At 57.2% G+C, this 22997-nt stretch overlaps 3 protein-coding genes across 13 annotated transcripts; 1 reads left to right on the top strand and 2 right to left on the bottom strand.

Annotated features, from left to right (window-relative positions):
* Positions 1-486: 486 nt before the first annotated feature.
* CDHR4 (cadherin related family member 4) lies at positions 487-10254 on the bottom strand. 11 transcript variants are annotated; one of them, XM_010817775.4, is made up of 20 exons: positions 8976-10254; positions 7985-8110; positions 7421-7605; positions 6912-7074; positions 6751-6833; positions 6132-6242; positions 5418-5521; positions 5095-5231; positions 4654-4837; positions 4404-4557; positions 4076-4169; positions 3642-3845; positions 3422-3561; positions 2837-2987; positions 2510-2730; positions 2143-2285; positions 1591-1647; positions 1402-1489; positions 1143-1173; positions 487-635 (listed from the first exon to the last, which is right to left on the bottom strand). In XM_010817775.4, exons 2-20 carry the CDS (start codon positions 8031-8033, stop codon positions 580-582), a joined length of 2355 nt encoding a protein of 784 aa, XP_010816077.2. In that variant the 5' UTR covers positions 8034-8110; positions 8976-10254; the 3' UTR covers positions 487-579. The 11 variants fall into 11 exon arrangements, 9 of the variants coding, with proteins under 9 accessions (XP_010816077.2, XP_010816076.2, XP_059735931.1 ...); XM_010817774.4 differs by having other exon boundaries at positions 487-1173; positions 2837-2990; NM_001191232.2 differs by lacking the exon at positions 8976-10254 and having other exon boundaries at positions 580-635; positions 7985-8033.
* Positions 10255-10312: 58 nt separating this feature from the next.
* INKA1 (inka box actin regulator 1) lies at positions 10313-12070 on the top strand. Its single transcript, NM_001105446.1, has 2 exons — positions 10313-10491; positions 11229-12070. The coding sequence occupies exons 1-2, from the start codon at positions 10441-10443 to the stop codon at positions 12027-12029; spliced, it is 852 nt and encodes a 283-aa protein (NP_001098916.1). The 5' UTR covers positions 10313-10440; the 3' UTR covers positions 12030-12070.
* Positions 12071-12242: 172 nt separating this feature from the next.
* On the bottom strand, positions 12243-21307 carry UBA7 (ubiquitin like modifier activating enzyme 7). The gene is given in 24 exon segments (NM_001012284.1): positions 12243-12451; positions 12908-13008; positions 13074-13166; positions 14710-14901; positions 14994-15086; positions 15355-15428; positions 15942-16116; positions 16370-16444; positions 16521-16704; positions 16796-16860; positions 16957-17159; positions 17238-17403; positions 17499-17654; positions 17736-17816; positions 17974-18081; positions 18263-18445; positions 19096-19239; positions 19324-19421; positions 19822-19957; positions 20048-20138; positions 20457-20563; positions 20673-20807; positions 20915-21083; positions 21168-21307. Coding segments are annotated over 24 exon segments (2997 nt in total). The 5' UTR covers positions 21224-21307; the 3' UTR covers positions 12243-12339.
* Between the last annotated feature and the right edge of the window lie 1690 nt (positions 21308-22997).

Here is a 22997-nt window from a genome sequence, read left to right as displayed (position 1 = left end):
AGGCTGCTGTGGGCCACTTGGCCATGTGCAGCACAGGGAGGACAGAGGACCCATGAACCAAAGAGATCAAGAGGATATGGGAACACCTGCTCAAAACGGGGCTATTCTCGATCCCTCCATGGCCAGCCATGCCACAGGGTGCTCAAGTCTACACCAACCCTCACTTGAGTGCAAAAGCTCCAGATGCAAGAAAACCTCCACATACAGTCTGCAAACTGCCCTGGAAGTTGGTGGGGCTCCTGGGCCCTCCCCATCTGCTAGAGTAGGTGTCCTCTGAGGGGACAGGCCAACTGGAGACCCCCTCAGTCATTGACGAGGATAACAGTGTCTTACTTCTGCAGAATATTAATCACAGTCAGCACTGTACAATGCCTTCTTGAAAGAAAAAATAACCTTGTTTCCACAAGACAGGGCATCCTCCAAGTGAGAACAAGGAAGCACAGATCTCAGAGCTGCTCCCACATGTAGGTTACCAGGCAAGGACTCTTCTGTTGGTAATTTTGTTTATTATTGAATCAGCTTGAAAACACATGATCATGTGAAGAAGAAATTCCACAAATATGATGCAGCTCCTGGGCCTCAGAGCCAGCGTCGGGCTCCCGTGTGCGTGTTGAACAGGTAATCTCTGCCTGTACCTGAGCTCAGATGGTCAGGAGAGAGAGAGAGGGCCTTGCTGGCTTTAGCAGCACTGCTTCCCTCCCCTAAGGGCAGGGAAAGATATTCCAGGACCCTTGGTGTGACCCCCCCGCCCTCCTTGATTTGGCTTGTCCTCTCCCTGCTTTCTCAGCAAATCATTTGAGGTCTGGCTCAGATACACAGGAAGCATCCATGAGTCCCCGAAACTTGACATCAGCTCCCCTGAGCCCCGTGCCAGATTACTCTACCATAATTCATGATGACAGTGGACCATTTGGGGGCCTCTTCCCTCACAACTTTCCCCCCATTTCCCCCTGGAGGTAGGAACCAGATCAGGGTCCCAGGTGTTTGGGAAACACTGGCTGAAGGATGAGGAGGGGTGAGAAGAGACCCCATTCAGGGAAAGAGTAGATAGTGGATGTCTGGTGGTAGGCAGAGATATTGAGATGAGGTCTGAAGAGAAAGTGGGCCCAAGTGGAGAATGGTTTGGAAAAAGGGGAACTCACGGGAGTCCTGGGCTCTGCCATCAAAATGGTGCTGAGGGGAAGAATGAGGAGGGTGTAACGAGGTGACCTCTGCCCATGGGGAGCAGGTGGAGGCTTGCCCCCCCAAAAGGGTGAAGAACCCACCTGCTTCCTGCATCCTGATGGTGCTGGTATGGTCCCTCCCACAGGGATAGCCAGCCATGGGAAAGGGGGCAGGCTTGGCAGGGGACACTCAGCAGCAGCCTCAGTGCCCACTGCACAGGATGGTAGGTTGACATACCAGGCTCATGACACTGCTGGGTGCCTGGGGTGTCTCCATCCTCGGGGCCTCCACAAACCCTTCAATGGATCCCTTAGTTCCCTGGATACTGGGGCAAAGTAGGAGCAGAAGTACAGGATAGGGCTCTGAGCCCCAGCCTGAGTTTCAGAGATGGACTTCCAGGCATAGAGGTAGGCAAAGGAAGCTTACCTGTTTAGCAGTAAAGCCTGGGTGGGTTTGCTTGATGTCTGTAGCACCTGGGTCAACCTAAAATGCCAGGAGGAGAGACCAAGCAGTGAGAACAGCAGACCTGCTGGCTCCAGGAATCAGCACCATTCATCTGCCACTCTTATTGGAGATAGCCTGTGTCTGTATGCAGTGGCCACAATGTTACTCCCATCTTCCCCTGGGTTCAGTCCTGTGCTCACGAGAAACTCGGCATCTTAGAGGAAGGTCACATTTCAGGTGAAAGGCAGGGCTCAGGAATAGGGGTAAATACCCAATGCATGACAGACTCAAGAGTCTAAATCCCTTGACCTTATCCATAGCCATCCCATTCCAGACTGGGTTCTGCCAGCAAAGGAGACAGCTTTCTCCCAGTGTCTCTCTGCCTCTAAGCTGATGACCCCCGGAGGGAGGGCAGTCCTCCTTAATATCATTCTGTCTGCTCATCAATTTGGGCAGTCTTGGGTAGAACCAGCTGTCACAGATGTGAGGGCCGGGGGTGGTGGGAGGCAAGCAGCACAGGGATAGGAACCCTACCCCCGCAGGAGCCAGCTGAGGAACCAGCCCAAACCCAGGAGGAGAAGGGCACTGGTCACTGTCAGCACCACCACAAACCAGGGCTCCGGCTGCCAGAAAACCTCCGTGTCTGTCACAAGCAGGGGTGTCATCCTTGAAGGCACCTGAAATGGGGCCACAGCTTCACCACTGTCCTGCCAAAACGCCCCAATCATCCAACCTTCAAACCCCTCCAAGGGCTGGGCCATCCCACACCCCAGGTTTCTCCTTTGTATTGCCAGACTCTTTGCACTCGGCAGTTTCCTCTGAAATACCTTCCCCAATTGTTCCACCTCGAAAACTATATCTTTTCTCCCCACCCAGTAAGGGCCTGAGGACAACCCCTCACTGTGGTTCTGTGGATGCTGGTGGCCCCTGTGCTGGCCCTCCAGGGCACTATATGCACAATGACAGTGGCCGTGGTGCTGAGGTGGGGGGTGGAGGGGCCTGCATCGGCCACACGGATCAATAGCTCATATGTATGGGACTGCTCTGGCCAGGGGGGGGCCAACATGAGGTCGTTGTGCACTAGGACAGCTCCTTGCAGGCTGAATCGGCTCTGACTATTCCCTGAAAAACAGAGTGGGAGAAGAAGGGGACCATGGCTGGCCCTGGCCTGCCCCTCCCCAGCAGCCTGGAGGGCCCCCACGGCCCCCATGGCCCCCATGGCCCTCACCTCCCACAATTCTGTAGGAGAAAGCCAGGCGCTGGGGCTCCTGGGCCACCCGACACGACACTGTGGTCACCTCCAAACTACGGCCCAGGTGAGCGTAGACGGTGAGTTCCTGAAATGGGGGCTCACACTCGGGGGCATGGTCGTTCACATCCTGCTGGAAGGTAGTCAGATCACCCACCCCCAAACCCCCAGTCCAGCCCCTCAGCCTCTTCCCACCACAACCAGAATCTCGGTGTTGGCCAACAGTTTCCAGAACTTTGCATAACAAGGCCCCAACCCTCTCCAGCCAACCAGTACAGGAAACTGAAAGTGAAGTCATTCAGTCATGTCCGACTCTTTGCAACCCTGTGGACTATGTCCATGGGATTTTCCAGGCAAGAGTACTGGAGTGGGTTGCCATTTCCTTCTCCAGGGGATCTTCCCCACCCACGGATCAAACCCAGGTCTCCCACATTGTAGGCAGATGCTTTACCGTCTGAGCCACCAGGGAAGTCAGAGGAAACTGAAGCAGAGAGGAAAAGCAGAGCGCCCAAGGGAGGAGAGGAACTCTTTCTAATTATTTCTGAAGCTTCAGGGCTCATTTACCTCAACCTCAATGGTGATGGTACAGGAGCCTGAACGGTGGCAGGTGGGGTCCTGGTCTTGGCTGTGGTCAGTCAGCAGGACAGTGAGCCTGTACGACTTCTGCATTTCATAGTCCAAAGGTCCCAGGAGGTGAACCTCCCCTAGAAGAGGGGGCCACAGCCTCAGCTTGCAGAGTCAACCCTGGCTCCACCCTCTCCACCCAGCCCTGGGGTGGGAGTACCATTGAGACTGTCCACAGCAAAGGGGGCGGACCCGCCAGAGATGGAGTACTCAATGCTGTCGTGGGGGTAATCCAGGTCTGTGCCCATCACAGAGCCCAGCAGGGTGTGGGGCCTTGCATCCTCACGAACCCGGAATGTGCGTGAGACACAGGTTGGGGAGAACTCGTTGACAGGTGTCACCATCACCAGCACAGGCACCTCAGCTGGAAGCCATTTGAAAGTCAGGGAGCTGGCCTGGTTGGCTCGGCCCTGCCCTGGGGGTCAGAGGAGGGAGAGGCTCTGGAGGGAGGTGGGCAGTAGCTCACTCAGGGGTCTTTAGTGGACACAACCCTGCCCTATTGGTTTCCGAGAGAGATGACGCCACCCTGAAGACAGGAAAAGGGGCACAGAGGAGCCCTGTCCTGAATGTCCAGGCCTGGGCGTGGTCACTCACTGGTCATCGGAGGCTGACCACTGTCAAGCACCAGAATGGAGGCTGTATGCTGCAAGCAGGCGCCAGGAGCGTCACAGTCCAGCGTGTCATTCACCTAACCAGAGGGACAGGAGAGTGAGGCGCAGCCAAGGCCTAGGAGAGCCTTGAGCCCACTGGGCTGCCTCCAGCCAGGTTATTCTCACAGACCCTACCCTAACCCTCGGGTAAAGCGGGTTGGCTGCAACACCATATCCTTCGCCCTCATGGTCTCCACTCCCACGGGGCCGTTGGGCCACCCCCTTCCTGTCCAAGCACTCTACACGTGGGTCTAAGGGCGGGGCCTGGGTACCTCCAGGACTCCGTCTCGCAGGCAGAGGCTGGAAGCGCTGGCAGGGCTGTGGAACAGCAGTTGGTAGTCCAGGGTGGAGCCAGGAGAGTCCGGGTCAGTGCAAGTGAAGGTATTCACGAAGGTGCCCACAGGCGTGGTCTCGGGGATCTGAGTCCTGGGAGCAGAGGGCGGGCGGCAGGGCGGGAGCTGGGGCTGGGCTGCGAACCCTGGCTCTCACCCAACAGCCAAGGTTAGACTCCCAAATACTCACGCCAGCAGCGCTGGGAGGCAGCGCGGGGGCCAGCGGTTGACCGACTGCACGTCCACCTGGAAATCAAGCTCGGCGCTGTCCCACGGCCGGAGTCGCTCGAAGGCCTTCACCCGCAGCCTAGTGACCGCGGCGTCCGGGGCTTGCGCCAGCTCCAGGGGCGCGGTGGTCCGGACCACGCCGTCAACTGGGAGGGGTGGCAGGGCGCCAGACGCAGAGTTCGGCCCCGCCCCCAGGTCAGTCCCGTTCCCACCCTCCCACCTCTCCACGCCCACCTCTCAGGGCGCAGAGACTGACCACCTGGCCACCGCCTCCAAGGCTCCTCTCTAACTCTGGGCCCCCAAACGCGACCTCGCCCCAGGTTCTGCCTTGGCTCCAGGCGTTGCGGGTCACTTCTAGACCAGCCGCAGAGGCATCCCCTTACCCGCCCTCCACGCCCCTCACCGCGTGCTATGGAGAAGAGCCGGCAGGGCACCGGGGAGACGATTTCATAGCGCACGTCGAAGCCCCGGGCGTGGACCTGAGCCACCTTACTTCCGGGAACCAGGTTTTCGGGAATGGTGATGTTCTGGGCTTGCTGCCTGGACCAAAATGGGAGCACTGGCTCCTACCTGCTCCCGGCAGGGTCTGCAGGCCCCTCCCTTGGGTCTTCCTTGGTACAGTAGCCAGCTGGGGATGCTCCCGCAGCCCTACACCTTAACCCTACTCCCGAGTCCCTGGGGCTGGGTCCTTTCTTTCCCACTGTCGCCAGGGTAGGGAAGCCTTACGGGAAAGAGACTTGGCTAGAGGAAACAGGCAAAACTTTCACCGTCAGCATCCCACGGCAGCTTCGGCCTTGTCCAAAGGTCACTAGGATCTGAAGCTGGAAGACCTGCCATGCACACAAAACAAGAAGGGAACCACGATGTGTGTCTACCTGTATGTGTGTGCCCAGCCCCCCTCAGGACCTCTATAAGGAGCCCCACACTCACTCCTCCCCATGACCTATCACTCTACTGACAGATATTCATTTGTGTCTTACTCTTCTGGGTCATAAGTCCTTCTCTTTGGATGCACACAGCCCCCAAATGAGTAATATCTGAATCATTCACAACATAAATTAGCATCATAGAGTTGCCAAGAGCCAGTCACTAAGATTTGGAAGCTTTGAAGAAGGAACTTCTCTAGTCTCCTTCAGACTACACACACCGCTGTACTCAGAGTTTTCACTTCCTATGTGACTGCTCAGAACTTTCTCCTTTCTGTAAGGGGCACTGTGGGCTCCTGGAGCCAGGGATCCCTCTTCTTTCTAGAGCTCCAGAGCCCAGCACAGAACCAAGCCAAGGTGGGAGGACAGCCAGCCTGGGGCAGCAGGTATGGGCTATGTCTGGGAAAGGCAGCATGATTGATGAGGCCAGAAACAAACAATCCTCCATGAGGTAATGGTTCTGTCCATTTTATGCCCAGTTCATGGATATTGCCAGGTCCCCAGTCGTGCTCACCTTTTGAGCCTGGCCTTTGAGTCCCTGGGATGGTGCCCACAGCTGACCCTGCCCATCGATGGAGAAAGGTCCAGGGAAGTATGGAGGGTCCTGGGCACTAGTGATGTTCATCTGACAGGAAAGAGATGCTGGAGGCCCTCTTCCCTACCACAGTGCCCCCAAGCAACCCTGTCAAAATCCCCAAAGAACCCAACAGGTATCTGCCCACTTTCAAATCTCCTGTACTCTGCCACTGCCACTGCCACTTACTCTAGCCTGGGCTCCCCTGTCCCTGATCCAAAATCATCTCTGCTTTTAAACTATTCAGTTTTTAAAATACATTTCTTTTGGGGATTGTAAAAATGATTTGGTTTTTTTTTTTTTTTTTTTTTGGAGAATTTAGAACACAAGAACTTTAAAGAAGAACTCAACCCCTGAGAAGTCCCTATGGGAACAGCCATAGTCACTGCGGGTTGGGAAGCCCTCAGTGGCTCTCTCCAAGAACATGTATCCCACAGAGGCTCCGTTATAGACTCAAGAGTCCTTCTGCAGACTATTCTTGGCCAGGCAGGGGCTGGCCTTGGTCTTCCCATCTCCCTCCATCCTACCCTCTCCACCACTGCCCACATGCAGGCCTCACCTGGGCTCCCTGGCCTGGGAGCAGCAGAGTGTACAGCGGGGTCCCAGGTGTGACAGTTTCTCGAACCTGAATAATTTCCCCAGCTGGCCAGAGGGGAGGTAAGGGAGATTCAGGCCATGCCTGCCCCCCCGCAATCCCCCACCTGCTGCCTCTGGCCTTACCTGGGCTGGCAAATCGACCAGCACACTGGTCACGATTAGGGTCCCGCTGAACATTCACAGAAAGCCGACCCTCTGTCACTTGGTTGCCACATGTGAACCTCAGCTGCAGCTCATAGTGGTTCACTGTCAGGGCATCCAGCCGGGCTGAGCTGCTCAAGGTCATCTGTGGCAGGTGGGCAGTGCCATGTGGGGCCTAGGATCTCCATCCCCCGGCACCACCTCTAGGGGCTTCCCTGGTGGCTCAGATGGTAAAGAATCTGCCTGCAGTGCAGGAGACCAGGTTCGATCCCTGGGTCGGGAAGATCCTTGGAGAAGGGAATGGCAACCCACTCCAGTATTCTTGCCTGGAGAATTCCATGGACCAGAGGAGCCTGGCAGGCTACAGTCCATAGGGTTGCAGAGTCGGACATGACTGAGTGACTAACACCATCACTTTCACACCACCTCTGACTTTGTGAATTTAGAGTCTGCCCTTCCCCCACTGTCCCCAGCTGTGCCCATGACCCTACCTTGCCCACATAGGTCCCCTGCCACCTGGTCAGGCTAGGTGGGTTAAAGAAGGTGGTGGGTGGCTGTACATGGAGCAACTCCAGGGTTGGTATATATGGAGAGCAGTTGAAGGAGAAAGACTGAAGGGTGGCTCCAGGTCCCTGGCTCTCAGAGACATCTATGAACCAGGACAGGCAGTAGAGTTCTGTGAGAAAGAGACGATTCAAGCTAGAGACCCCCATGCTCATGGAACCAGGTACACAGAGTCCTTCCCTTCTGCCTTGAGGCCTGGCCACATCTTGGAGACAAGCAGCCAAAGTCTTCCCTTGTGCCCCACATCCAACCACGGATCGGCTCATTTCATCGTCTAGGTCGTCTTTCCCACTGTCCCCAGGATAGGGTGACAGTGGAAACTTGGGTGAGGAAGCAGCTAAGATAAGGAATGAGAGTCAGGGGTTCAGATCTTTGCCCTTTCCTGGCTCCCCCCAGCCACTGTTCTCCATGGTAGCTTATCTGAGAGGGAGCAAGACTCCACTGTGGACTCGGGGTGAGAAGTGAAATTCCCCCACCCACCAGCTCCTCACCAGAGACAACCAGAGCAAGAAGAAGTGCCAGGGGCCTGAGCAGCACCATAGTGGCCTGAAGACACGACAGCAGAGGAGACTCCAGAAGGGCAGACGTGTTTTGTCAGGGCCACGCTGTTGCCAGATCTGTTGTTCAAACACAGGACTCCTTGGCCTCCAAGATTCCAGCCCCACCCAGCCCCTGGTGACTGAGCTCTGGACACTATAGGTTATCAAGAGCCCTGGAAAACTCCGTTTTTTCACTGCTCCCAGTGGATTTCCCTGTTTATCACTACCACATGAAGGAAATGTGAGGGGAGAGAGACCAAGCTTAAGATAGGGAAACTAAGGCTCAAGGAAGTCTTGGTCATGCAGTTCTTGAAGACAGAGCACACACAGCAGCCAGGAAAAGTGGGCCCAGGGCCTGCTACCCCACAAAGCCTGAACTCCAGCTGCTCACCCCCATTAGAACATTATCTGCCTGTGAAATCTGAGCCCAACCATCAACAAAATCTCTCAAAATCTGTCTACATTCAACAGACAAAAGGTATCCTTGGTGATAGAAATAAAAATGGTGGTTACTTTGGGGCATAGCAATTGGAGGGGACAAAAGGTGGCCTCCTCGAGTGGCTGGTGATATTCTATATCTTGATCTGGGTGACACAGGTGTCTGCAGATTTTAACATGTATAGAGCCATACTGTTAAGAGCTGTCCATTCATCTTATTTACAATTATATGCCAGTTTTTAAAAGCTTGTCTTCACATGCTTTTTCCAGCTCTTTGCCTCTCTCTTTTCTACCCACTGTTTGAGCTTGTTCCTCTCCCCATAAAAATGCCCTTGTCAGGGTCCTCAGAGACCTGCCAACTGTCCAGCAGTTTGTGTTCTATTCTCACCTCCTCGGCAAGTGTTTGACGCTTGCTCCCCTCGGCTCCTAAGTGCCCACGCTCTCTTAGTTTCCTCCCACCTCCCTCTGCTCAGCTCCTTTGCTGGTTCTTCTTCATCTTCCCTACCTCTACCCAGTGGAGTGTTCCAGGGTTCATTCCTGTCCGCTGCCATCCTCTGTCCCCATGTCCACAAATGGCCATTTGATTTTCTTCTCCAAGACCACTTTTTTCCAGTCTTGCTTGGTTGATTCATGCCAATTCCATCCAATCAGTGGTTCAGCCTGGAAGTCTAGGAGTCATGCTTCTCTTTGTCTTCCCATATTCATGTATCAACAAGGCTTGATTTTAACTCCAAAACATACCTCAAAGTATGTTGAGGTATGTTTGCACTAGACCTACCCAGATCCAGGCCCTCCCTTCCCTTGATGGATGAGGCAGGAGCCTCCACTCTTGACTACAGAGTGGTTCTTCCAAAGCAGCGATTATCTAAACAGCAGCCAGCCCAGGTTGTTCCCTGCTCAAAAGCCCTCTAGTGCTCCCCACCACACCAAAAACAAAACCCTTTATTCCCTTCTAAAACGGCTAGGAGCCTGGTTTTGCTGACCTCTTCAGTCCCCGCTCCCCACCCCCAACTACCACCATGAGAAATATCTAGGCCTTCCCTGGTATTTTGCTGTCTACTGACTTATCTAGTTTGTCTCCAGTTAGTCTGTGTCGTTGAACGTAGCCCTAGCCACCTCAGGGAACAGGCTCTAATCCTTTGGTCAAAGAACCCCCTGCTGTAAACCCCTGCATTCACTCAGCCTGCCTGTAGTCCGGGATAGACAGGATGCGGGTGTTGGGAATCCCCACGAGAGGGCAGCCCTGCTTAGCTCGGCCGAGGCGAGAGACAAGGGAGTGGGAGGCTGGGCCTTGGCCCGGGCTCCTGCCCGGTGCTGCAGCGAGGTTCTGCGCTCCCTGAGTCCTCAGAGGGTCCGGACCCCTCCCATGACTTCCAGGGACTGTGGAGGCCGGCTCCAGGAGCGGATTTAGTGGGTCGGACCACGAGTGGGCCACAGCACTGCCGAACCCGACGATTGGGCCCGATCTACCCGCTCAAGGGTGCAGCCGCGGTACCCGTACGCTCCAGGGACCCCTGCGGGAGGGACCACAACTTTCCCCTGGGAAAAAATGGGGAAACTGAGGCTACCGCAGGGTCGCGACTTGTCCTGGGAGTCAGGTCAACGGCCCAGGACTACGAGGACTCCCGGGCCGGATCCCGCCAGGTTTCCAGCTACAGTCCCGCCCTTCCTTCCCCATAAGAGCTGCTTCTAGGGAGTGGGTAGTGGGCGTCAGGCTCGCCCACCCGGCAGGGCCCCGGGGGTGGAGCCACACCAGCCCCGCCCCATCCCCATTGGCTGAGGCGCCAGGGGCGGGGCGGGGCCGCCAGATGTTGGGGTGGCGGCGGCGGCAAGAGCTGGGGAGAGGGAGGAGCCGCGGAGACAGGCGGAGGGCAAGGGCGCCGCTGGCCGGCCCGCCGAGCCCTCTCCGCACCGCTCTCGCTGGAGTTCGAAGAGGAACTGGCAGGCCTGGAGGGGGCTGCGGCACGGACATGCACAGCGCTCGGCTTGACAGTTTCCTGGGCCAGCTGCGCTGGGAACTGGTGAGGCTTGGGGGCGGGCGTGGCTCGTGAGGACTTGTGTGGGGTGCTCGGCTGCCTTCCTACCCGAACGACACTCGGATTGGGGGAAGCTGTCCCGAGTGCCCATCCAAGACAGGATGGGGGCGGGGCGGCGTAGATGGCCCAGATGGCCCGCGTCGGGTTTCGGACGATTGGGAGCTGCGCTGGGCATCAAGTAACAGCCGCCCAGCTGGCCGTGCTGCCGGCGCAACGGAGGAAGTTGTGGGGGAGAAACTTCTTGGGCAGAACAGGGGGGTTTTAAGGAACTAAAAAGGTAGTGGCGCCACTACCGATGCCCCTTATTCCAGTTTGGCGTGTACCTCTTGTCTTCCTAGAAGGTGCTCTTTCCTTGTCTGAAAGAGGCTGCGGGCTTTGGGGAGCTGAATCCCTCAAGAGGCACAGGATACCCCTCCAGCCCTGAGCGAGACCTACTTCCCCATGCAGGCCCACAACCCTGCCTCCCGCCCTGGTGGCGGGTACCAACTTGCCCGGCTCTGCGTGCTGCAGCCTGCCGGACTGCCACCAGGTCGGCGGATGGGAGCCACACGAGCTTCGTGTGCCAGCGCCCCATGCCGACCCGGTGCCCGCTAGAGGCCTTGCTGCTGAGGCCTGCAGGCCTGCCCAGCCCTCCTGGGCCTTCTGTTTTGGAACTGGCCTGACCAGGCAGGCCGGAGTGACCAGCACTACTCCTACCACTTCTGCCCTCTCTTCTTCCACAGCTGTGTGGCCGGGACACTGGCTCACCCCCAATGCCTGGTCCCCTTCCGCCACCCCCCAAACACCGCCCAGGCGTGCGGCTCAAACACCAGCTCAGGGCCTCAGATGCGTTGGAAGAGGACTCGGTCTGTGGTGTGGAGGAAGAGGATGACGAAGTAGGGGTGACAGGAGACAGGAGTGAAGCCTTGGGGGGTCCCAGAGAGCACGGCCTGGACTGGGACTCCGGCTTCTCAGAGGTGTCGGGCAGCACATGGAGAGAGGAAGAGCTGCCCATACCCCAGCACCCAGCACCCTCAGCATGGCCCCTCCGGAGACAGCGCCTCTCAACCAGTGGTGTCACCCAGCCTGGCGGAGCGCCCGTGGCCCGGGTACCACCTGTCCACCGACCACGGCCCAAGTCCACCCCAGATGCCTGCCTGGAGCACTGGCGGGGGCTGGAAGCCGAGGACTGGACCACGGCCCTGCTGAGCAGGGGTCGTAGTCGCCAGCCCCTGGTGCTGGGGGACAACTGCTTTGCGGACTTGGTGCACAACTGGATGGAGCTGCCTGAGGCAGCGGGTGAGGGGGACAATGGGGGTGGGCCCCGTGCGCGTGCTCGGCCCCCCCAGTTCCTGCTGGGCCTCTCTGAGCAGCTGCGGCGCCAGCTGGCCAGGGCGCGCCGGGCAGCGCTGGCAGGAAAGCGACTGTCATGCCCACCTCGCCCAGAACCCGAACTACCTGCGGATGTCTCACGCTTTGCAGCCCTCATGAGTTGCCGCAGTCGGCAGCCCATCATTTGCAATGATGTTGTCAGCTACCTCTGACCCTGCCCTCCAGCCTGGGACAATAAAGGCCTTTCTCTGGACAATCCTGGTTCCATAACCCCCGAGGTTCCAGAAGGCAGCACCAGCCCTGCAATGCACAACTCAGGCAGGCGAATCGCAAGAGCCTTTTCCCTCCCCTGCAGGGGTCCTTGTTATGCCTGTGTCACACGCCATGCGTCTGCTCCAACACCCATCCTGTCCACTGAACACCTTCCTTCAACAAGTATTTATTGAGTGTCTGCTGTGGGCTTGGGATGCAGGGCTCGGGACGCAGGGCCTGATGGAGCTGGGTGGTGGGGCTGCTGCCTTGTCACAGCTTGTAGTGCAAGCGTGGAAAGTTAGTGTCATCCTCCTCACCCTCGTAGCCAAGTTCCAATACCAGCACCCGCTGCCCAGGCACCTTCTTCACCAGATCTGTCACCCTGGTGGTGTGGGGGGAGAGGGGTGGGGAGATTGGGTAGGTGAGCGGTAACAGGCAGAGAGTGTCCTGGCATGGGCTCCAGGGTGCTGGGGGCCATAAGGAGCCCAAGCCAGGAGCAGGAGCAGCCCAAGACAGGAAACATCTGAAAACTATTTTAGGAGCGGCTGGCGGGGCGAGCAGGAGGCAGGAAGCTGTGAGTCCCCTGGGAGTGGGCCGTGAAAGGGGAGCTGAGGAGGGTGTGGAGGAGCTGGTGGGGCTGGCCAAGCAGGCAGCTCCTAGAGGCCCCTCCTAGAGGGCTCCTGGCCCTCCCCCCACCCCCAGCCCGTTTGCTGGCTCCATTTGGCAAAAGAAAACTTCAGGAAGGTGTGAGGGGCCCAAATGGGGTTGGGAAGAGGAGAAGCTGCACATCCCTCACCTCCAACCTCCAGGGCCTTGTTAAAGCCAGGTGTGGGCTCACCTGCGGGACAGGTGCTGGGTCTGTTTTTCCTCAGACCATCCTGCTGAGTAGAGCAGGGCCGACCCGTGCAGGAGCATCGTCACCCTCAGTCCTTGTAGCTCCTAGAGAGATATGGGTCAGGGGCCAGCGGGAACAGGCCTGGGAGCAGGGCAGAACTGGGGCACACCTGGATGTGGGCCAGCAACGACTCCAGGGTCCTCTCAGGCTGCCCAGCAGGCACTTCCAGGCGGTCCCAGCAGGTCCACTTCAGGTGATGGAACTGGGGGGTGGCAGTGAGGAGGAGTGAGAAGCTTCTTACACACACACACACCCTCTCCCTGCCCCAGTTGCCAATAGCTTATGGCCCCTTTCCTAGGGGAGGAGCTGGACTAGAGGCAGGAAGCAGAAGCCAGGGGGTGGGGATGAAACGTGGGATCTAGGCCCAGAATCTCAACACCCTCCCTGCCTGTGCTGGGACAGGAAATGGGGCTATGGGGCCCCCTGCACAGGGAAACAGGCGATCTATCACACAGGCTGATTGTGTGTGTGTGTGTGTGTGTGTGTGTGTGTGTGTTGGAGGGGGGGGCAATGCTTCCTGAGGAAGCGAGGAAGCAGGAGCAGGGCTGCTGCAATCTCTGATAAAGCTGCCTGTTCCTCAAATGCAAGGCTGGAAGAGAGGGTGGGGGGGCGTGTACATCCGGTCCCCTAATTCTTTACCACCAGGGCCTTGGACTTTCTCATAGACACATGGGTGAGGGGCACAGTGACTCCAGCGGGAACACAGTCCACAGAGGACTCTCTTCCTGTCCCTTTGTTCCTTGTTTCTTGAGTCTTGGGGTTCTGGTACCCAGAGCTGAGGGCATAAGGGTGGCAGGCAGCCAGGGACCAAGACTAGAGGGGTTCTGCCAGCTCCCCAGAAAACAGCGAGGTCAAGCTGAGACAGGACCAGAAGTGATGTGGGGGACCCTTCCCCTCCCTTCCCCCTCCTCCATGGACAAAGGCAGCTTGTGTTCTAGCTAGAGGAGGGGCCCTCACAAAGGGGCTCTGTGTGCTGTGCCCTGAGGGACCCCCAGGGCTGCTCAGCCTAAGCCCAGTGCCGGCCCATGACCTCTCCCCTCTGCCCTGGTGAGAGAATTCTCTCCAGACCCTCTCCTGTGTCCCCAAGGAAATGCCAACTTTTGCAGAGCCTGGGTACACAGCTGGGGCATTCACAGCCCAACTCTTGAAGGAACACATATGCACACAAGCCCACACGTGTATTCACAGGCAAAACCATGCAGGCCCACATCATGAAAGGGCCCTGCAGTCTCCTCTGGCACACAGATGTGCAAGCATGCTTCCTCCATGGCCACACACCATGGGGCCAGGGATGCCCAGACCCGGGTGCCCTCACACCCTGTGACAGGGTTGCACACCCCCACACCCATGCTGGTGAGTTCAATGCCCTTTAACTCAGTTGAGGGGGGCGGGCGAGGATCCCCCTGCCTGGCAGCCTGACGTTAGGCTCTGTTTAGGGCTTGGGCCCTAGTCCCCCCTCCCCCTCAGGGAAGGCGGGGATGGTGGGGGATGGATGTCTGGCTCCACTAATGAGTTAAAGCTGCAGCTCCCCCAGACCCGGAGGGTTGGGGGTTGGGGGTGGCTGACGGCTGCTTCCTGTGTCTGACAGGTCCCAGCCTGGCTGTACAGCAGGGAGGCAGCTGAAGGAAGTCTTGAGGACTCCCCCAGAGTCTGCGTCCCACGAGGGCCTAAAGCTGGAGTAGGGCCTGTTTGGGTAGGTGCAGGGAAAACTCAGGTCTGGTACAGATGGGGTGTCCAGGGCTCACCTTCTGGATGTCTGGGGCCTTAGGTACCCAGCGGCTAAAGTAGTTTTCAGCCAGGTGCAGATAGCTGTGGCGAAAGGCATGGCGGGGCCGTGGTCCACCCACCACCTTGTACAGCTCCAGGCCCACCAGGCCAGCCACGGCCGCTGTAGTGGTGACAACGGCTGGGATAATCCGGCCCACAATTCGCTTGGTCTGCCAAGGACAAGAGATCTGATCTGGGCCCAAGGCCTAAGGCTAGGGTTTGACCCACCACCTCCAGGCCTGAGCCCCAAGGGGCAGGTTACCTCAGCGTGGCTGGCCACTGGGATCCCATAGTTCTGAGCTCTCAGGCTGGCCGCTGCCACCACAAAATCCACGTGGAAGTTGCTGTCATTGTCCTATGAGACCCAAGCACAGTCGTGTGAACACTGTCCCAGTCCCCCGAACCTGTGCCACTGCACAGGTCTTCACACGATTCTGTGGGGTGGAGGCTCACATCACCCCACTTAACAGGTAAGGAGACGGAGGCTCAGGGAAGCTGAGGTGATTCAGGGCTCCTTCAGGGAGGAAAACTCAGGCCCAGGGACTTCAAAGCTACCTACTTAGCTCTTGACCTTCCCCATCAACCTCTCTGGCCCAGCCCTTCACTCCCACTTGGGCTCCGACCTTCTCAAATGTCAAGGGTTTAAGGGGAGGACCCTTGCTCCAGGTCTTCAGGTCTTCATGCAGCTGCTTACAGCCTGTTGGGAGAAGGAGGAGGGTTGAAACAGTCCTTAGCCCCCAAGTCCTGTACTCTTCTTGAGCCTGCCTGCCTGTCCTTGGTCCCTGCCAAGTCTGTCACTTACCACTTGCAGGGAGACCCCTTGATGGATGGTGCAATCTCTTCTCTGGCAGCCCTAGCCCTCACGTATGTATGCCCGCACACACACATGCACACCTAGGTGACCCTGTCCTCATCTGGGGAGCCACAGCTAGTTGCTCCCCAGGGCCCAGTGGTTTGCGGGTTTTTTTCCTTTGCTGAGAGTTGGCCAAGGGAATGGGTGGGGAGGATGGTAAATAGGAGGGAGAGGACCTACTCCAGGACCAGGGGATGAATCCAAGGCTAGAGAGAAGCAAGGTGAGAGGGCTTAATAGGTTGTGACTTGGCTTCAGGGCCCCCAGACCCATCTTCTTTCTGCAGCACAGGCTGAGGAAGCTCAGGCCTTTGGGTGGCAGCATAGAGGGGTCAGGGCTGGGGACCTCACCAAACTCACCAGAAGGCGAATCCAGCTCCAGCTCACTAGCAAAAATGCGGTCCAAGTTCTGGGGGTCAGGCAGTGGCAGCAAATTCAGTAGTCCCCTGAGCGCAGTCTGGTCTTGTGAGCCAGGCAGCCCATGCATCTGGGCATACAAGTTGGCAGCTGCCAGCACGTAAAGGAGGTGCATATCCTGCAATGAGACCCAGAGCAGGGGCAGCTGCATGGGCCTGAGTGAGCGTGTGTGGGTGCGTGGGGCAGGGGCCACCGCCCACTTGAAGATCTGTTGGAGGGCCTGCCTCCGCCTCCCATGTGGACACCCACATGTGCACAGACGTGGCTGTCTCCCTCTCAGCGTCTCGGCATCACTACAAAACACAGAGGTGCCCACCTCTGCCCTGAGGGGCCACATTTCCATCTCAGGGCTGCCAAGGGACCCCACTCACTTGGCTGGCATCAAACTTCAAGGGCTGGGGACACTGTTTGGGACCCGACCAGAATGGAGTTCCATCCTCCTGCACCTAGGGAAACACAGAGGCTGCTGGGCTCAGTCCAGTTGCCCCCAAGCCCTCAGCCTCCTGACCCCCAGCCACCCACTTTGTCAGGTGGGTAGGTCCTCAGCAGCTGTGTGATGCCATAATGGAAGCGGAGCTGCCAGTGGCCAAAGGCCCACAGCACGCAGTCTTGCCAGGTCTGCGGACGCTCTGTCAGGACACCCCGCATTGTCTGCAGCAGGGGCTGCTTCTGTGACTTAACCAAGTCTTCTGGAGACGAGAGTGCCCTGTGGACGGTTGGGAAAGCTTGAGGCTAAGCCCTGAGGCTCCTGGTCTTAGGGACCCTGGACTCCCATTCGCCCTTGTCGGGGGTCTTACTGTGGGTGGCTGTTGATGGTCTTGGCAGACTCACAGAAAAGGTCGTCAAATTCACCCTTGGCCCACTGTGGAGGAGGGAGCAGCCATGAGGTGGCAGTTAGGAAATGGGTCTGGGGCAGAGGACTGAGCCAGGCAGGTAGGCGTCTTGGGGTGCCTCCCACCTGCACGGTGTGCTCGGTTGTGGCAGGAATGTACCGCACGGTGCAGACAGGGTCGGGGGCATCTTCAGAAGCTGCATCAGAGGGGGCTTTGTAGTTCTCAGTCACGTGCGGTATGAACACGCTAGCGCTGCCCCGGGTGCCCATGGTGCCCGCCTCCAGCAGTGGTTTCAGAAAATGGGTGCAGCGAGCAGCTACGTAGTCCCCTGGCAAGGGAGGCAAAGGGTCAGAAGTGGGGCTGGCACAGCCTCAGACAAGAGTGAGTTCCGAGGCTGGGCACTCACGGGCCTCAAAAGTGTCCAGGGCAGCAGCCACGCCATTCACACCAGAGAAGAAGTCATCCCCAAAGATGTCCTCTGTAGTGGGATCCAGCTGGAGGTTGAGTGGGGTAACCTGCAAGTCTGCATTCAGGCGGCGAGTGGCCTCTGCAGCCACCTCTGCCTTTTTCCTCTGAGAAGAAAGCATGAAGATGTTGGGAGTCGGGGGAGGGGGGTACTGTGGGAGGACAGTCCAGGACGTGGGTGTGGGGAAGGGTCGGCACTCACATGAATGTCCTGGGACCTGAAGAGGAATTGCCGGCTGAGGTTGGAGAGCTCCACATGGTCCATGTCGGCAACAGTCACGCCTCCACCGTCCCCGGCCCCCAGGCCCATCAGGGCAAAGCTTTTGAGCAGCTCGCAGCCAACAGCGCCAGCACCCACCTGCCGGCAGACAAGAGCAAACTTAGCCAGAGCGCCAGGCCTCACCCCTCCGCACACTCCCGACCTCACCACGTCGCTCACCAGGAGGTAGTGCTGGTGGCTCAGCTTCTCCTGAAAATTGGTCCCGAACACTGCGGTTTGCCCATCATAGCGGCAGCGTCTCTAGGGAACACAGACAGGGCTTGGTGACGCCCGCTGGCCTGTGCTGGGTCTCCCTCTCACTTCCAGTTTTCCAGGTCAGGACCTCAGGACCATTCTTCAAGTTTCTCCCTGCGTCCTGAGTTTAGCTAAGGCTTGCATCCCTACCGCGGGTTCTCACCGGTGCACAGTCCTCAGGGTTGGGAAAGGGGTCCCCATCTTCTGGAAGGCAATCCAGAGCATCGAAGTACAGCCACTGGTCCAGGGGCATAAACTTGCCAGAGATCGCCTGTAAGTCAGAGCTTTAGTCCAGGGACTCTTGGCACCTCCTAATCCCCTGAGATCCTGGCTGTGGGCTGCACCCAGGTTGGTGAAGCTCCTAAGGCTGCTGTCCAGTGTTGGGCACCCTGTGGCATCCACAGTGACCTCTGCACCCTTCCCAGCCCCGCCCTGTCTCTGCCTGTGCCCACCTTCAGCACTTCTTGGGCAGCCACTGCACCCAGCACGGCTGCCATGGGGCTCAAGCCACCAGCACTGCTCAGGGCAACTGTCCGCACCAGAGCCTCATCCAGCTGCTCTTCCAGAGGCTCTCCTTCTGTCCCCTTCAGTGGTCCCATGGCCTGGGCCAGGTCCACCACCATCTCTGCATCAACCTAGTGGGTAGAATTCTGTTAAAGCAGACCCAGCCTGAGCTCCACCCCACATTTGAATCCTTCAGGCAGCCATCCCCGCTGTTCCACAGAAGAGGAAGCAGAAGCCTGAGTGGGAAGGCCCCACTAGACAATGCCTGGTGCCAGACAATAGCCCTGGAGGCTCCCCAAACCTGGGAGCAGCTGCCAGACCAGATCTGAAGGGTGGGGAGTGGCATGAGTCCCCAGGCTTTGTGCTTGGCCCCTTCATGAACTCAGCCTCTGGTCTGGGCTTCCCTGCTGGCTCAGATGGTAAAGAATCTGCCTGAAACACAGGAGACCTGGGTTTGATCCCTGGGTTGGGAAGATCCCCTGAAGGACGGCATGGCAACGCACTCCAGGATTCTGGCCTGGAGAATCCCTATGGACAGAGGAGCCTGGCGGGCTACAGTCCATGGGGTCACAAAGAGTCAGACACGACTGAGCAACTTAGAACAGCTGGTCTAGAGATAAGTGTTTATTTATCAGCTCCCTGCAGCCCATCCTATCTTCTTTATATGAGTGGGACACTGCTTCTGGATTCAAACTTGGATCCGTAAGATAGTCAGTCACCTCCTGGTAGGTGAGGCCCCATTAAGACAGAGGCTAGGGAGAGGGGCATCGGGGCCACTCACAGGATCCCAAGGCTTGGGAGGGCGGCCATGGAGCTGCTGGAACTTGTGCAGTGCGCGGAAGGACTGATGCAGGCAGCGGGCACGAACTTTCTGGGCACTCTGGGCCACCACACGGGGTTGAAGGAGGGCTGTGTCCAGGGGTTCCTGCAGAGGGCATTCAGTTTAGGGTCAGGTCCAGAACACTGTGGGCCCCTCGAGGCACCCAACCCCAGATGACCTTGCACTCACGTGGCTGACAGTCTTGGCTCTCTTGACCTCAGTGACAGCCCCGCCACGTAAGTAACAAGAGAAAGCTGTTGTGTCGCCAATCTCCAAGGTCCCGTCCTCTGGGGAAGATTGAGCCTAGTCAGCATGACTTCTGAACCTGAGTAGCTCCCCACGGCCCATCCTGTCTTGCCTCAGCATTCTCAAGGTGGGATTTCCCTGGTGGTCCAGTTAGTTAAGAATCCGCATTGTGATGCAGGGGACGTAGATTCAATCCCTGGTCAGGAAATAAGATCCCAAATGCCATGGAGCAACTAAGCCCGTAGGCCACAGCTAGAGCCATGGAAGACCCCACACGCTGCCACTAAGACCCGAGGCAGCCAAATAAATGATTAAAACAAAACAAAATTCTCAATGTGGCTCTGCCCTGAGGAAGGTAGAGAGAGACCTTATCTCCAAAAACCAGGCTGTGTCCACCCCCACAGGAGCCTGGGTGCTGAGCCTGGAGTGGGGTTGACTTACCCCGCACATGGAGAGGCCGAGGATCACAGCCGTTGAGCTCCACCATGCCCTCAATGCCTGAGAAAGTCACCCAATCCCCTGTGTGGAAGTGGTGGGTACCAGCCTCTTCTCTCAGAGTGAGAATGCCAGGGGAGCCCTGTGATGAGAGGCGGCCTGCTCAGGGGGGCCTAGCCCTGCCTTTCACAGGATCCTCAGTAGGGGTAGTGCCCCCTACCCCAGCACCCACCTGGGAGATATGCTGGATGTTGGCCGTCAGGGGTTCTGCCTCTGTGGGGTCCTGCACAGTGAAGTTCTCACCAAAGTCACAGAACAACTGCCTGTGGCGGGGTGGCAGGGGTCACTGAGCTGACTCAGTGTTTAACCGCCACGGTTGTGGTGAAGGGCAACAGGCACTAGGGCAAGCCCTGAGGAATTGGGGAAAAAGTGCTGGGAGAGGCTTGGAAACTGGAGTTTGAAAGATGTACTGAACAAGTCTGGAGGCTGAGGTAGAGGAAGCAGACGAATGGGACTGGGGACTGTGATCAAGAAGGGAAAGTGGGGAACAGCCCTGGGGTTGGGTGGAGGAGCTCTGGAGCAAGCCTGGAACTGGGATCGCTCGCTGCCTGTGATGTGGCAGGCTGGGCGAGCCATCTCACCCCACAAGGCCTCGGGTGTCTGCCACCAGGAAGCAGACTCCATGCTCGTGGCACAAGGTGCCCACTCTCAGCTGCTCCTCCAGCCTCGAGGCGGTCAGCACCACCACCTGAGTGGACGTCATGAGATCAGTAGGGCCAGAACCACTTCGAGCCCACTCTGCTGCTAAGGGTTGGGGGTGGGGGAGGTTGGCCTGGAAAGTAGGGCTGGGAGGGCACCTGGAAATCCAGCAGCAGGTCCTTGGTGATGTCGCCTGTGTAGACGGACACCTGAACGGCTCCACTGAGCTCAGCCAGAAGTTTTTGAGAGGCCTCAGCTCTGCTCCTTCCCAAGTCCTGCTCTGAGAGCAGAAACTAAAGAGATGCCCAGACTGACTTTAGCAAGGAGTTTTCTCTTGGGCCCCACCCCCACCCTGGTCTGGAAACCCAAAGCTCTCCCCCCCGCCCCCCAGGAGCCTCACCTGGGCAGCCAGGTCAGACCAGCAAGTAGGGTGGGGATCATGGAGAGTGAGGCTGCCCACGCCCATCAGGACCAAGTTTTTGGCCACCTCAGCCCCCAGGCCCTGCAGGCCAGACAGCAGCACCTTGGCTCCCTGAATTCTCTGCATGGCGGGCAAGCCCAGCACATACCTGTGGGCGGGAAGAAAGAGGGCAGGCAATTGGAAATCCGGGGTTAGAAGGCTACCCTGCTCTCCTCCCCTCCTTGAGCCTCACAGCTGCCGTGAGTATAGCTCCTTATCCAGCAACTTGGAGGTCTCCAGGGTATCCATCCTGAGGCCCGGGGCTGCAGGGCTTGTAGACAGGAGGCAATGCCAGCAGGAGCCAGTGCCCAGCAGTGGCCAGTGCAAACAGGAGCTAAGGCTCAGAAATGAAAATGCAGCTGGCAGCTTTCTTCCTGGTTCCTCTGTCATTTCGGGTAAAGCGAAAGTGAAAGTGAAACTGAACGGGCTCGTAGTCCTGCCTCCAGCCTGTCCTGCACAGCCTGGCTTGGCAAAGACTTCTGGCAGCCCTAAGGCACTGGCAAGTGGGGAGAGAATTCCTGGATCCGTTTCTCTCTGGGAAAGCAGGTATTTCTCTTAAGGAAGAAAGAGGGCAGGGCCATGGGAGGGATCCCTGTGGTCTCCTGTAGCTCCCTAGATGTCCCGAACTGCAAGCTCCTATCCTCTTCAGGGGTCCCTGTCTGAATGGGCTTCATGCCCACAGGACTGGTGGGCTTCGTGCCCAGAGGACTGGTGGGGATGCCCTTGTCCTGAGGACTCACCTAGCCTCCTATCCACACACAGAGACTTAGAGACCCTAGAGGGCAGAGCCAGCCCCATCCCAGAGGCTGAGAGAGCTCATGGGCTACGCTGCCCACATCCAGGGCTCACCCCAGACTTGGGGTGCAGCCTAGCACTGTTGGGAGTGCCTGCGTGTCCTGGAGTCATCTCCTCCGGGACCAGGGATTCCCCTCTGCCCACAGTGCACAGCTGGGACAGTTGGCAGCCCCAGGAGGCCAGTTAGGATCTCTCAGTGATGCGTTCCAGGACTCAAAGAGCGATGTCAGTCTCTGAGTGCCAGCCCTGAGTGGAAGACTAGGAGCAGCTATGATCATGTGTCCTTTATATTTTAAAATAATTACAGATTCAGAGGAAGTTGCAAAAAATAGAAAAGAGGGGCTACCTTCCCCACACTCCTTCTGCCTTCTTAGGAACCCAGGGCCAGTCCTCTAGAGGATGGACCACAGTTCCCCACAAAACTCCACAATAAACCAAGTGCTATCAAAAATTCTTTTTTTAAAAAAATTAAGGTAAAACCTATACATCATAAACCATAAAATGGTTTAAAATAACCATTTTAAAGTATACAATTTTAAAGTATACAATTTAGTGGGATTTAGTGTATTGACAATGTTGTGCAATCAGCATCTCTCTCTACTTTTAAAACCTCATCACCCACCGAAAGACACAACTACCTTGGATACTTGCTACACACCCCCATTCTATCGCCTGGCAAACATACATGCTTTCTGTCACTAGGGATTTGCCTGTTCTGTATGTTTTATATAAAAGGAATCATACAAAATGTGACCTTTGGTATCTGTTTTCACTTATAATCTTTTTGAGGGTAATCCAAATTGTATCATGTCTCAGGACATCATTCCATTTTGTGGCTGAATAATATTCTGAGAGGCACGTATCACAATTTGTTACTCAGCAACCCTATATACAGTCAATGGAATTCTCCAGGCCAGAATACTGGCATGGGTAGCCGTTTCCTTCTCCAGGGGATCTTCCCAACCCGGGGATCAACCCTAGGTCTCCCGCATGGCAGGCGGATTCTTTACCAGCTGAGCCTCCAGGGAAGACATTATCCAGTCACCGGTTGACATTTGAATTGTTAACACTTTTTGAATATTATGAATAGTGCTACATGATCATTCTTGAACAAGTATTTGAGCACCTGTTTTCTATTTCTTTGGGTATGTACCTAGGAGTAGGAAATGGCAACCCACTCCAGTGTTCTTGCCTGGAGAATCCCAGGGACAGGGGAGCCTGGTGGGCT

This window comes from Bos taurus, chromosome 22 (assembly GCF_002263795.3).
Source record: "Bos taurus isolate L1 Dominette 01449 registration number 42190680 breed Hereford chromosome 22, ARS-UCD2.0, whole genome shotgun sequence".
NCBI classification, from domain to species: Eukaryota; Metazoa; Chordata; class Mammalia; order Artiodactyla; family Bovidae; genus Bos; species Bos taurus.
The sequence above is the reverse complement of the archived record's forward strand: the minus strand, read 5'-3'. Positions and strand labels throughout refer to the sequence as shown.

Excerpts from the sequence above, each read along its gene's own strand:
- CDHR4 (XM_059879944.1), bottom strand. The coding sequence starts at position 7,759 with ATGAGCCGATCCGTGGTTGGATGTGGGGCACAAGGGAAGACTTTGGCT. Across the intron at positions 3,562-3,641 it reads TGCTGTGGACAGTCTCAATG|GGGAGGTTCACCTCCTGGGA; the intron begins GTACTCCCACCC and ends CCCCTCTTCTAG. Across the intron at positions 1,490-1,590 it reads CAGGCTTTACTGCTAAACAG|TATCCAGGGAACTAAGGGAT; the intron begins GTAAGCTTCCTT and ends ACTTTGCCCCAG.
- INKA1 (NM_001105446.1), top strand. The coding sequence starts at position 10,441 with ATGCACAGCGCTCGGCTTGACAGTTTCCTGGGCCAGCTGCGCTGGGAA. Across the intron at positions 10,492-11,228 it reads GCCAGCTGCGCTGGGAACTG|CTGTGTGGCCGGGACACTGG; the intron begins GTGAGGCTTGGG and ends CTTCTTCCACAG.